This window comes from Scatophagus argus, chromosome 5 (assembly GCF_020382885.2).
Source record: "Scatophagus argus isolate fScaArg1 chromosome 5, fScaArg1.pri, whole genome shotgun sequence".
NCBI lineage: Eukaryota > Metazoa > Chordata > Actinopteri > Scatophagidae > Scatophagus > Scatophagus argus.
In genome coordinates, this window is record NC_058497.1 from 48,891 (window position 1) to 61,862 (window position 12,972).

Consider the following 12,972-nt stretch of genomic DNA (forward strand, 5'->3'; position numbering starts at 1 on the left):
AAAAACTGCTGGTGATGAGAACATCATTAATCAGACCAGACTGTAGTGGCCAGTGTCCTCTTCTATGCTGTGGTGTGCTGGTGAGGCAGCATCAAGAAGAGGGACGCAACACAGCTGGACAGACTGGTGCAGAGGGCAGGATCTGTGGTGGTGGTGGCACGTATGTTTACACTGTAGATTTTAGTCTCTTGTTTTATACACACAGTCAATCTGGTCGACCTGCTTTCTTTGCATTTGGTTGTACTTTATGTAGCATATGCTAGCTTATTTAGTATATGTTTAGTCTGTTTTTCCTACTAACAGTTAAGCCTTGTTTGTTTGCTTACTTTTTGACTAACCTACACTGCTGTAATGGGCTACTGGATACTTGAATTTCCCTCAGGATTAATAAAGTATCTATCTATTTTCACACAGTACTCTTCTTTTTATTTATTTTATTAGATACTTGACTCTGTTGTAAGTATGGGGTATCATTAAGTGCTGAAAGTATTTTACAATTAAATGAACACATGAACAGTTTTAAAACTTGCCCATGCAGCAGAAGAATGTTTATAGTACATTTACAAGAACTTTTAGGGTTCTTGCCTCCAGAGACACATCTCCTTGCGTTACACACCAGTGTGTGGACCTATACAACACCTTCAGTACACATTTAGCATTGCTTAACATCCATTGTTAAGTGAAAATCTAAATGATCAGATGTATTGTATCCTGATTATTTTTGTCTTTGTTGTTCTCTTCATGCTTCACTGACACTGATTTACTGCTTTACTTCACTGCCCTCCATCATCTGATCAATCCAAGGATTGGACAAGTTGGAGACCTTTGGGGTACGTCTCCCTGCCCTTAAACCAGTCCTAGTCCCAATTTGTGGGCCTCCTCCACCTTCCTGGGTCTGCTGAATCCGAAAGGCCTCTTTCAGGTTCTGAGCTCGGACCTCTATGCTTTGGATCTCCTCTACTACTCGACTAGGGAACCAGCCCCTTTCGCCATCATGGAGTCTTTCACCCATCATCCAGCCTAGAATATCGAGGACATAGAAAGATCAGAGGTGACATGAAGATGGACAGAAAAAAATACACAAAACAACACACAAACAAAAAAAATTAGGAAATTGTAAACATTTATCAAATGAGGTATAAAAGCATATTTGTGCCTCTACACACCATCATCTGTTCTCTCTAGAAGATTTAAAACATCAGCCATCTCAATGGATAGTTCATCTGGCTCCTGAGATGAGTATGATTGAATACACTGCACCTGTGGAGAGTCTAATATGCATCACGGATAGTTTAGTTTCATATATGTTTGTATATTAAGGACTGTACGCAGTGTTGGTGTGATATTCTGTCTCACCTGGTTGATGGGAACTAGTAGACATGAAGCGCGTGCGCCGGTTAGGAGTGAGCGCACACATCCATCGAAGTTTATCACTCCTGTCCGTAGGATGCCATTTTAAGATAATTAATTTTTGTTTAGTATGTTCATCATTCCACACTTTTTTAGTCAAGAAACGAAAAAAACTAACAAGTTTTGTTGCCTGATGTAATATTCATATGTTCCATAGAGCTCCAGTGTTGTCCAGATTCAATAAAAACACATCATTGAGGGACACTGTTGTAGAGGGTGACATGTTTTTTTCATTACATCAACACTTTCATTACATGAACTATTTTATTCTGTTGTGCACTTGTAGTAGTTGTATTTTGACTCAATCAAACATGCTGGAAATGACAGATATTTGGTAAAATACCAAATGTACGAAACCTATGTTGTTGTATTTGTAATTAGTAATCAGGTACAGTGGTGCAGTGGCTAGCACTGTTGCCTAAGTGACAAGGTTCTTGGCTCACAGTCCTACCATTGCCACTGTGTGCAGTTTACAAGTTCTCCCTGTGCCAGTGTAGGTTCTCTCTGGGCACTGTTCTCCCACACTCCAAAGACGTGGGTTATTTGGTGACGTGAAATTGCCCATAGGCGTGAATGTGATTTTGAATATGAATGTCTCTATATGTCTCTAACAGGACATATCCTTTAACTACCATATCACACACATTTCAAAAACTGCATTCTTTCACCTCAGCAATATTGCAAAAATTATGCACATTCTGAGTCAGAAAGATGCTGAAAAATTAGTCCATGCATTCATTACTTCCAGGCTGGATTATTGTAGCTCCCTTTTGTCAGGTTGTCCCAATAAGTAGTAAGATCCATCCATCCATCCATCCATCTTCTTCCGCTTGGGTCGCGGGGGCTGCAGCTTGAGCAGGGATACCCAGACTTCCCTCTCCCCAGACACTTCCTCCAGCTCTTCCGGGTGGACCCCAAGGCGTTCCCAGGCCAGCCGAGTGACATAGTCCCTCCAGTGTGTCCTGGGTCTTCCTCGGGGCTTCCTCCTGGTGGGGCATGCCCGGAACACCTCCCCAGGAAGGCGTCCAGGGGGCATTCGAAACAAATGCCCGAGCCACCTCAACTGGCTCCTTTCGATGTGGAGGAGCAGCGGCTCTACTCCGAGCTCCTCCCGGGTGACAGAGCTCCTCACCCTATCCCTAAGGGAGCGCCCCGCCACCCTGCGAAGAAAGCTCGTTTCAGTCGCTTGTATCCGAGATCTCGTTCTTTCGGTCATGACCCAGAGTTCATGGCCATAGGTGAGGGTAGGAATGTAGATTGACTGGTAAATTGAGATCTTCACCTTACGGCTCAGCTCTCTCTTCACCACGACGGGCCGGTACAACGACCGCATTACTGCTGTCGCTGCACCAATCCGCCTGTCAATCTCACGCTCCCATCTTCCCTCACTCGTGAACAAGACCCTGAGATACTTAAACTCCTCCACTTGAGGAAGGAACTCTCCTCCAACCAGAAGGGGACAGACCACCTTTTTCCGGTTGAGAACCATGGCCTCAGATTTAGAGGTGCTGATTCTCATCCCAGCTGCTTCGCACTCGGCTGCAAACCTCCCCAGCGCACGCTGAACATCCTGGCCTGAAGAAGCCAACAGGACAACATCATCCGCAAAAAGCAGAGATGTTCCCAAACCAGACACCCTCCGGCCCCTGGCTGCGCCTAGAAATCCTGTCCATAAAAATAACGAACAGGACCGGTGACAAAGGGCAGCCCTGCCGGAGGTCAACATGCACTGGGAACAGGTCCGACTTACTGCCGACAATGCGGACCAAACTCCTGCTCCGAGAATAAAGAGACCGCACAGCCCTTAGCAAAGGACCCCGGACCCCATACTCCCAGAGCACCTCCCACAGGATGCCACGGGGAACACAGTCGAATTCCTTCTCCAAGTCCACAAAACACATGTGGACCGGTTGGGCAAACTCCCATGAACCCTCAAGCACCCTGCGGAGGGTATAGAGCTGGTCCAGTGTTCCACGACCAGGACGAAAACCGCATTGTTCCTCTTGGATCCGAGGTTCGACTATCGGCCGGATTCTCCTCTCCAGTACCCTGGCATAGACTTTCCCGGGGAGGCTGAGGAGTGTGATCCCTCTGTAATTGGAGCACACCCTCCGGTCCCCCTTCTTAAAAAGAGGGACCACCACCCCGGTCTGCCAGTCCAAAGGCACTGTCCCTGACTGCCATGCGATGCTGCAGAGTCGTGTCAACCAAGACATGACATCACAACATCCAGAGCCTTAAGGTACCCAGGATGAATCTCATCCACACCTGGCGCTCTGCCACTGAGGAGCTTCCCAACTACCTCAGTGACTTCAGCTTGGGTAATGTATGGATCCGCCTCAAGGTCCTCAGCCTCTGCTTCCATAACGGAAGACACGTCAGCAGGATTGAGGAGATCCTCGAAGTATTCCTTCCACCTTCTGACAATATCCCCAGTCGAAGTCAGCAGCTCCCCACTTCCACTGTAAACAGTATTAGCAGGGCACTGCTTCCCCCTCCTGAGGCGCCGGATGGTTTGCCAGAATTTTCTCGAGGCAGACCAATAGTCCTCCTCCATGCCACGCCAATCCGGGCGACGTACACATCCTTGCTGTTTTGTCTTTCATCCGGGGCTTCTGAACTGCTCTTTGTCTGACCTGTCACCTAGAACCTGTTTGCCTTGGGAGACCCTACCAGGGGCATTAAGCCCCCGACAACATTGCCTCTAGGATCATTCAGGTAGGTGCCCCTCCACCACGTTCAGGTGGCGGTTCAAGGAGGCTGAGGTGAGGCAGGGAAGGTTGGCAGGCAGGCAAACTTTCCTTTTTGATAAAGCTTAGAGTTAGGGCTGGCCCCTAGTTATGCTGCTACTTAGACTGCCTTGGGATTTCCCATGACGCACTGAGCTCTCTCTCCCTCTCCCTCTTCTTCTGCACACATTTATGTCCTATTAATGCATGTTACTAACTCAGCTTCTTCCCTGGAGTCCTTGTGCTTTCTCCTTGTGCTTTCTCGCAGTTTCCCATGGATCAGAGCTCCTAATCTGGAGTGACAAGAAGCTGGTCTTAGGGTGGAATTCAGGGAAGTTTCTGGAAAACCAGTGCCCAGCACTCCAGTCTTACTACCCTGTGCTACTGAGGTCCTGTGGCCCAGTTTCCTTGGTTTCCAGTTGGTAGTCTGGCTGACACCTGCTTCTGCTTCTCTGTCAGTGGTCAAGCCAACACCTTTCTCTGCTTTCCAGTCAGTGGACAGTGGCCAGCGAAAACCCCCTCTCAAGTTACCCTGTTCTTCAGCTCCCAGGTCATTCAGCTGAGATCCCTAGTTGCCTCTGTGCATCAGCTATCAGCCACTTCAGACATTTGACTTTTGTTGCTCAGTTTTGTAGTATATGCTTTGAAGTGTATTTAATGTTTATGCTCCCTCTTCAGTCTGTGTGTCTGTGGCTTCTGTGGTACCTATGTCTGTTTGCTTGATTTTCCTCATTCTGGTTTTCCTCCCTTTTCAGGCTCATTTCCTTTTTCTTTTTTCTTTTTTGGATGTTCCTAACTTGGTTTTCTGATTTGAGCCTTTTAGTTTGCCTGTTTCTGTTACCTTTTAGTAAGTCCGTTTAAGTTTCCTTTGTTCATTTCTATTGTCATTTGAACATTACAAAGGTCATGTTAAATTCTGTTTTACTGAATACAAAATCTCCACATTCTTTATTCATTTTCATTTGCTGTCTTAAAAGAATCAGATATTGTATTGATGGATAGTAAGAGTGATCTAAGAATGGGTTTGTAGCTATTATAATTCTTTTCTTTTTGTGTCTTTTCTCCACCACAACTTTGCACTATATATTTATACTATTTGCTATTGAGAGGAAAAATCGGCTGTTGATAGGCTGTTGATATCATCAAAACGTTTGTTCTGCCTGTCACAAAAGCCTTAGTACACTGTATTTGTGTCTTCTCTGATATCATTGTTGGGATCTCTGGCCATGCGCTCTGGAGAATAATAGAGCGGCCTACATGTAACCCATAAAGCCTGAGTTAGACCGTTAGAGACCCCCACCCATGACGTACACCTAGTCATAAATTCCTGAGTTCGAACTCAGAACCGGCACGGACATCCCTACAGAATCTAAGGTGACGTCACTCAGGTGAAAAGCTCACTGCGACCCTCAGTCGTGGCTTTTTCCCATGCATGCTGTGACAGTGAGAGCTGCTCCAGGCTCTCCAGGTGTCCAAATCACCGAAAGGGAGCAACAATCAGACGTTTGACTATCATCATCTGGGTCACAGTTCTGCAACTCGCAGGCCGAGAAACAGACTGCTGTATTTTTTCTGTAACTTTTACCGACGTGGATCAACTGGGCAATCAGCTGATCGCACATTAACGAGCCTTGCGCCGACTTTGTTAAAGACGAAACAAAGTTTGTTAATTTCTTCACTGGTGATCCTCCCCGCTGCCGCCGAGGGATCAATACTCTGCATCACCTGAGATAACGGATAGCCACCATCCCGCTGAGGATGACGCTGCGAACATTTAAGCGGATTATTATTTCAAACTCCGAAAGATCGGAGCAACGCAAAGTAAGAGGCTTATGTCTGGGCAGAGACAGTGTAAAGTAGGGTTGTTTACACATGATTTCCTGTAACTTGTAAGTGCTGCATTTGTTGATTTTTGTTTCCAGTCGGTCACTTCTGCCGTTTGAGCGAGACCGCGCGTCACCGGTTAAAGGACCTTAGCTGAGCAGATAAGCTCCGGTTTACTGACTCCGCTATTGTGTGGTGATATGCGAGACTCTAAAGAATTGGAGTGGAGTCTTTTACTGGGTTGTGTTTTCTGCTCTTTTCATTTCTATCTCTCTTCCTCACACTCTTCTTTCTGAACGGTGAGGCGAAAGTCAGGGTACGCGATCACAAACCGTAACAAAAGGGTACATGGCGCGCAAAGGCTTCTGCCCATTGTTCTCTTCTGTGGACACGTAAGTCACACCCTATGGGTTATCACCACCTTGGTTCTGAATAACACGCCCAGCGTGTTCTTCTGTAGCCGTTTGGGTTTTGCTGAGTCATCACTGTGTTCATCTGCTGTATTTGTTGAGTCACCCTTTATGTGGTTGTTCATTTTGTGTGCTGATTTCCCCTCATTTAGTCATTCATCATTTTGGTTGTAGTTTTCCCAGTCGCCATTTTGGTTGTAGTTTTCCCATTCACCATCTTGGCTGTAGTCTGCTGCCGGTTTGGTTGTAGTCTGCCGCCATCTTGGTTGTAGTCAGCTGGTATCTTGTTTGCTGTTAGCCGCTATCTTGTTAGCTGTATTCTTGTTAGCTGCCTTCTTGTTTGTTTTTAGCCGCTAGCTTGTTAGCCGCCATCTTGCTAGCTTGTTAGCCTTCATCATGTTTGTTGTCATCTCTCTCTCTCACACACACACACCCATACACACACACACTCCTCTATATATGCACACCTATGTATAGATATACTCTTGCTGCTGTACCTGTGTTATCCCTAGTTAATAGTTAATGTGTGTTGATAAACTTAGATAATAATAGTGTTTAATAGTTTAACCTGTCGTTGTCTGTGGTTATTGTGAATGTACTAACAACTGAATTCATGACAGTCAGTGCTCGGAATCATCCTTCATAATTTTAAGAGACTGTTACTTCCTGTTAATTAATTTGGCTATTGGTCCCTGGTGACAGGGTGGTGCCCCAATTTTTATGTGTATAAAGCATACACTAATTTTTGCTTTAATGATTATTTCCCATAATCATTGACTTTTGCCAATAACCAAATTGCTCCTACTAGTGCACAACATCATAAAACCTATGAAGAAATTAATGATTATGAGTATTATAATGTTATTCAACTGAGGAATGATAAGATGTTATGAAAATGGCAAACAGGTAGAAACAGGGCAAGTAGAAGCATCTTGTGCAGAAATACTGTCACACTTTTTAAAGGACTTAATGAGCTACCAATGTACATGGAGTAGAAGTATTAGTCACACAAAGCAATGCATTTTGCCTATTTTTGATTGATTTGATTGGGGAAAGCTAGATACTCACATACGTTGCTTTTCATGCTGTTTCTCTCACTACCCTACATACTATATCCCTATAACTATATCTCATTCACAAGTGTTCAGTGGAATCCTAAGCTAATTCTGCTTCAGATACTCACACACTGGAGGTCTTGAGCATGTAGCTGACTGGACGCTCTTCTTGGTTCTCCAACAGTTTAAGATTAAAGATACTGGCTAGTAGCTGGCCCTGATCTTCTAGATCTTCAGTCCTCAACATGGCCCGTGTACATGAGTCGAGAACCTGGAATTTGTCACCGCTGATAACATGTTGACTAAATTAATATTCACTGCATTCAGTAAAACAATAAAGTGATTTGTTTGTGATTGTAAACATAGAATCAGTTACCGCTTTATTCAATTAATTATTTATTTATTTTTTTGTCTACAAACTTTCTTTAACAATGAGGGAAGGCTAAATAACAGAGACACCTCACTTCATAATGGAATACATTATCATCAAGTTGAATGTCTCTAAAATAGTTTAAACAAAAACTGAACATTATAAGCATTGTAAAGCTAGCATTAATGACAGGACAGGATTAGAAACCATTAGTTGAGCCAAGTGTAGACTGGTGGGTGAGTGTAAAGAGATAACATTAATCGTTATAACACAAGAATTTCAAAATGAGAATACCTTACCAAATGCTTACCTAGAACTTCGCTTTGTAACCAGTAGTAGATTGTTGAAAAGGAACAAGTAGACTGGTTGGTAGAGTTTACGACTCCGCATGGTCCTAGTGCTCTTAGGTCCAGCCATTAGCTGCACTTCGCCTTTCTTTAGCAACCAGCGTGAGTGGGAAATGATGGGCACAGACTACAGGGATTAACAGAATTCAAAAGATAGGTGTATGAAGTAAGTAACTAAGTTCCTTGGTTGACAAGTGTTGATTTATGTGGAAAATAGTTCAATCACTAACTATAACTTAGTAAACCTTGTTTGTTTTCTCATTCTTCAATTCATTCTAAATTCTGTAAATTCTGAAAGTCTGCTCAGTTGTGGATAACATGACTGTAAATTCGTCTTACATGAATGATTACATGATAACATGACTGTAACATGACAGTCATGATAACTGTACAGCTGTTTAATTATGGCCTTCATGAACAATTTAACTAGCCAGCTATATTTTCTGGAAATTTTATTAGGTCACTGTATTGTATAGCACAGGCCAGAAGTGATTTGGGACCTCGAAGGAAAGAACTGGTGTGGGACCTATTTCCTATTTAAATACAATAGCCAGGGGCAGCAAAAGCAGTATCTCTCTAGACATTGTGAAAAATCCCAGAATTCCTGTGAGTAACAGCTGGTATTAGTAACACTGTAATAACACAATGCTCCTGTGCTTAAACAGTTCATTTATTTTCAGCCTCGTTCCATCTGTGACAAACCACTAACTAAATCATTCCATCATTCCTCCCTCCACCATCATGGAGGATCTTCCAGTTCCTTAAATGCACCTCAAAGAGACCAAAAGAGAGCAGAGACCATTTTTTCCCCCAGACAACACCTCTTTGACTGAATGTCTGATTGGTCAGCTGATCTGACCGATGAGTAAATGGGTGGGTTGTTGTAACACTGTTAACATTATCAATGCAATTTTTTTAACATAACCAAAATATTAATATGAGTTTCAGAAAAAAGGATCAAATGAAAATGTGGTGTTGCGGTTGTGTTGCGGGAGTGCATCGATGCTCATGTCTAGTTATTTCATTAAAAGATTGTTAAGATTCTTTGAGTCTGTATGTGTGTCCTGCTCACTGGGTCCAATTTTGCCTAAAGTTAAAATTTAAGAGCTCGTCCCTCAGCTGTACATGTCCCTTTCTGTTCAGTGGGGAGCATTTCTGTGCCTCATATTCTGTTCCACTATCTCAAGGAAATTCAATCGAATGCAACTGAACTTAGTTATTTGTCTTTGAAGACGTTTCACCTCTCATCCAAGAGGCTTCATCAGTTCATGCTCGCATGAATTGACTAGTCCCAGCCTAGTCAAAACAAAAGGCAGGATGCACAGTTTGAAAAGTACCACATGCTTTACCACATGCAAATGCTTTGCTGCCAGGAAGCAGACTGACACTATGGAAGTATTTCTTATTAGCTTGTAAAAGCCTGCCATCCCTTGTTAGGATTCTTGAATCACCTTTCTGTCAACCTTCCCTGCCTCACCTCAGCTAATGCCACCAGAGAGTCCAGGTCCAGAGGAAGATCCAGAAGAGCCAATAGATCCTTAATGGGATCAGAGAGTTCGTCAATGCAGCCGCATTAGAGGTAACCACAAAGTCAGATATGTACCTGGACTCATTTCTTCCTATCAGCCCTCAACAATTGGCTTCTATCATTTCCTCCTCTAAATCCACAACCTGTCTCTTAGATCCTATTCCTACTGGGTTAGGTAAGGAAGTGTTCCTTTTAGTTGGCACCTCCTTACTAGACATTATTAATTTGTCCCTGACATCAGGCTATGTCCCACAGACTTTAAAAGTTGCTGCAATCAAACCCCTGCTAAAAAAGCCCACTCTTGATCCAGGGGTTCTAGCAAACTATAGGCCAACCTGGTCTTCATTTCAAAAATTTTGGAGAAAGTCATCGCCAGTCAGCTGTGCAAGTATCTCCATAATAACAGCCTATTTGAAGTCCTTCAGTCAGGTTTTAGGGAACATCACAGCACAGAGACCGCACTGGTAAAAGTCACCAACGACCTGTTAATGGCCTCTGACCAGGGCTGTGTTTCAGTACTTATCCTTCTGGATCTTAGTGCTGCATTTGATACTGTTGACCACCAGATTCTTTTACAGAGACTAGAAAATCAAATTGGTATAAATGGAACTGCTTTAAGCTGGTTCAAGTCCTATCTATCAGACAGACATCACTTTGTAAATCACAACTCGTCCATGCACACTAATGCTGTTCCACAAGGTTCTGTGCTTGGTTCGATCCTATTCACAATCTATATGCTCCCACAATGTGATCAGAAAGCACATAAATTTCCACTGTTATGCTTACAACACTCAATTGTATTTATCAATGAAGCCAGATGAAAGCAATCAGCTAAGACAACTGCAATCCTGTGTTGCAGATATTAAGTCCTGGATGACCCATAACTTTCTTCTATTAAACTCAGACAACACTGAGCTTCTACTAGTTGGTCCAAAACATCTTAAACAATCTTTAGGTAATGATATAGCCTTTCATAACAGACTATCTCCTGCCTCTAGCACCATTGTAAAGAACCTGGGTGTTAGCTTTGATCAGGACTTGTCTTTCAACACGCACATAAAACAAATCTCGAGGACTGCGTACTTCCACCTTCGCAACATTGCAAAAATCGGGCATGTCCTTTCCTTAGATGCTGCTGCGAAGCTCAGCCATGCCTTTGTTACCTCCAGGCTGGATTACGGCAACTCTCTTTTGTCAGGATGCCCTAAAAAATCCCTCAGGACTCTGCAGCTCATTCAGAGCTCTGCAGCTCGTGTTCTGACTAAGACTAAGAGGAGTGACCACATTTCACCTGTGCTGGCCTCTTTACATTGGCTCCCAGTAAAATTTAGAGTAGAATTTAAGATCCTCCTCCCAACCTACAAAGCCGGTCATGGTCTGGCACCATCATATATCACTGATCTCATTGAACCATATCAGCCCTCTAGGGTGCTGAGTTCCTTAGATTTACTGGACTTACTGGAATCTCCAGATATAGATATGGAGTCAGGGCCTTCAAGCTCCTCTTCTTTGGAACCAATTACCAGCCTCAGTTCAGGGATCAAACACCCTCTATATGTTTAAGAGTAGACTTAAGCCTACTTAAGGAGTAGCCCTCCTTTTTGACAAAGCCTACAGTTAGGACTGTTCAGGCTCTGCCTGGACCAACCCCTAGTTATGCTGCTATAGGTTTAGATTGCTGGGGTAGATCCTTAGACACCAAGCTTTCAGAGCAAGGGGACTCACTCATCATGTCCCATCACCGGTACAGTACTAACTCGCCCTCTCCCCCGAAGCTCTTGTGCTCAATCTTTTCTCAGCACTTCCGGCGCATGTTGCTGGATCCAGCATCCAGGTGGGAGCATTTATGCTTCATGCAAACAACTGTGAGCTTTTTCTTGTAATGAAGCTGTTCCTGGGAAAGTATGGCATAAAGTAAGAGGTAAGATACTCAGAAACAGGGCTTGAAAGTCACTTTAACGGGGAGGCAGAGATTCAGTACACAGGAAGGCAGTCAAGACAAGCAACCAAATCTAAATGGTAAGGCAAAAGCAAAATCCAATAAACAAACGAGAAAGTGGGTGCTCAAGATTGCTGGAACCTATGACTACAGAGCACATAACGAACTGGCACCAGACACTAGTGAAGCACAGGTTGACAGACAGGAGATAACAAGGCACAAGTGGGAATAATTAGGGTGCAGTAAATAATCTCTAAATTTGGACATAGCTATAATCTGAGCAAATCCCCTTAATCCATTTTATATTTACTAACAGTTAGTCCTGACCCTCTCCTCCTGCTTTATCACAGCCACATGAGCAATGCATCATATTATGAAATGGATGAAGGCAAACAGAAAACCAGGATGATCAAAAATATAGAGGTAAAAAAAATATATAAAGGTTTTCTTATGGGAGAAAGTTCCCAAAATTTACAATGTGCCATGAAAACAGGAGTGTGTGTGAGTTCATTAAAGCTTAAAATGCAATACAATAAGACTGAGTTTACCTTGGATTTAAACTCCAGTGTTTTCTCAATGCTGATAAGCTCCTCAGTGCGACTCATTTTTCGCACCCCCTCATTACACTCTTTCACAATCTGAAGAAGACACAAATATACACCAATGAACCATTATGGAGTAATTCACAATCAAATTGTAAAGAGTAGTTAGTGATTAGTTAATTAAAAAGTGAATCAAGAACTAATCAGGAACAACTTGATTAGCTGATGAGTTACAGTTATGAATTATGATCTACAGATTGGATGATCTTATATTAATTAATCACTGGATAATGATTAGTTCATGAATGCCTTTGAATTGTTCATATTGACCACTTAATAAGTAGTTCCTGTTTAACTCTGAAACAGCCAATTAGTGACACAAAACAAGTACTGACTCATTAATTACTGATTATTTAATAATCAGTAACTTTTTTGCGCCCCCTCAGGTAAAGTGATAGATAAGACTGACAATTCTGTTGTTGTTATTAAGGAACTAGCTGTGAACTTCCAGTAAAAACTCAGCAGCTACCTGTCTTAATCATGACGTAGGGGATACTTTGTGACTACTCAGTATAATGTACCATTATCATCACTGTAGGGCTGTGTGCTTGCATGTATCAGATTAGCCAATGCAGTGTGTAAATAATGTTGATTGTCCTATAATCATATCAAGACCATACTTACAATTGCCTCACTACTGTTATGAGCCCAACCTGAGCCTAGCCCCTCCAATGATGCTCACCTGCTCAAGTTGCTGATGTGCTTTTATAGCACTGGCTTCCCTCTCTGAGTTTTCTTCTGCCTTTTTCAGGATATTC

General features: G+C 43.1%; 1 protein-coding gene across 4 annotated transcripts in view; it reads right to left on the reverse strand.

Moving 5' to 3' along the window:
* Positions 1-316: 316 nt before the first annotated feature.
* ngef (neuronal guanine nucleotide exchange factor) overlaps positions 317-12,972 on the reverse strand; it is a 60,841-nt gene continuing 48,185 nt past the window's right edge. For 3 of the 4 annotated variants that reach the window (XM_046388052.1, XM_046388054.1, XM_046388055.1), the window contains 7 exons: positions 12,897-12,971; positions 12,161-12,250; positions 8,109-8,272; positions 7,557-7,715; positions 1,357-1,436; positions 1,167-1,271; positions 317-1,020 (listed from right to left, as the gene is read on the reverse strand). In XM_046388052.1, coding sequence (XP_046244008.1) covers positions 761-1,020; positions 1,167-1,271; positions 1,357-1,436; positions 7,557-7,715; positions 8,109-8,272; positions 12,161-12,250; positions 12,897-12,971 — 933 coding nt within the window. In that variant the 3' untranslated portion in view covers positions 317-760. The remainder of the gene's footprint in view (positions 1,021-1,166; positions 1,272-1,356; positions 1,437-7,556; positions 7,716-8,108; positions 8,273-12,160; positions 12,251-12,896; position 12,972) is intronic. The other variant, XM_046388053.1, reaches the window with a different exon arrangement.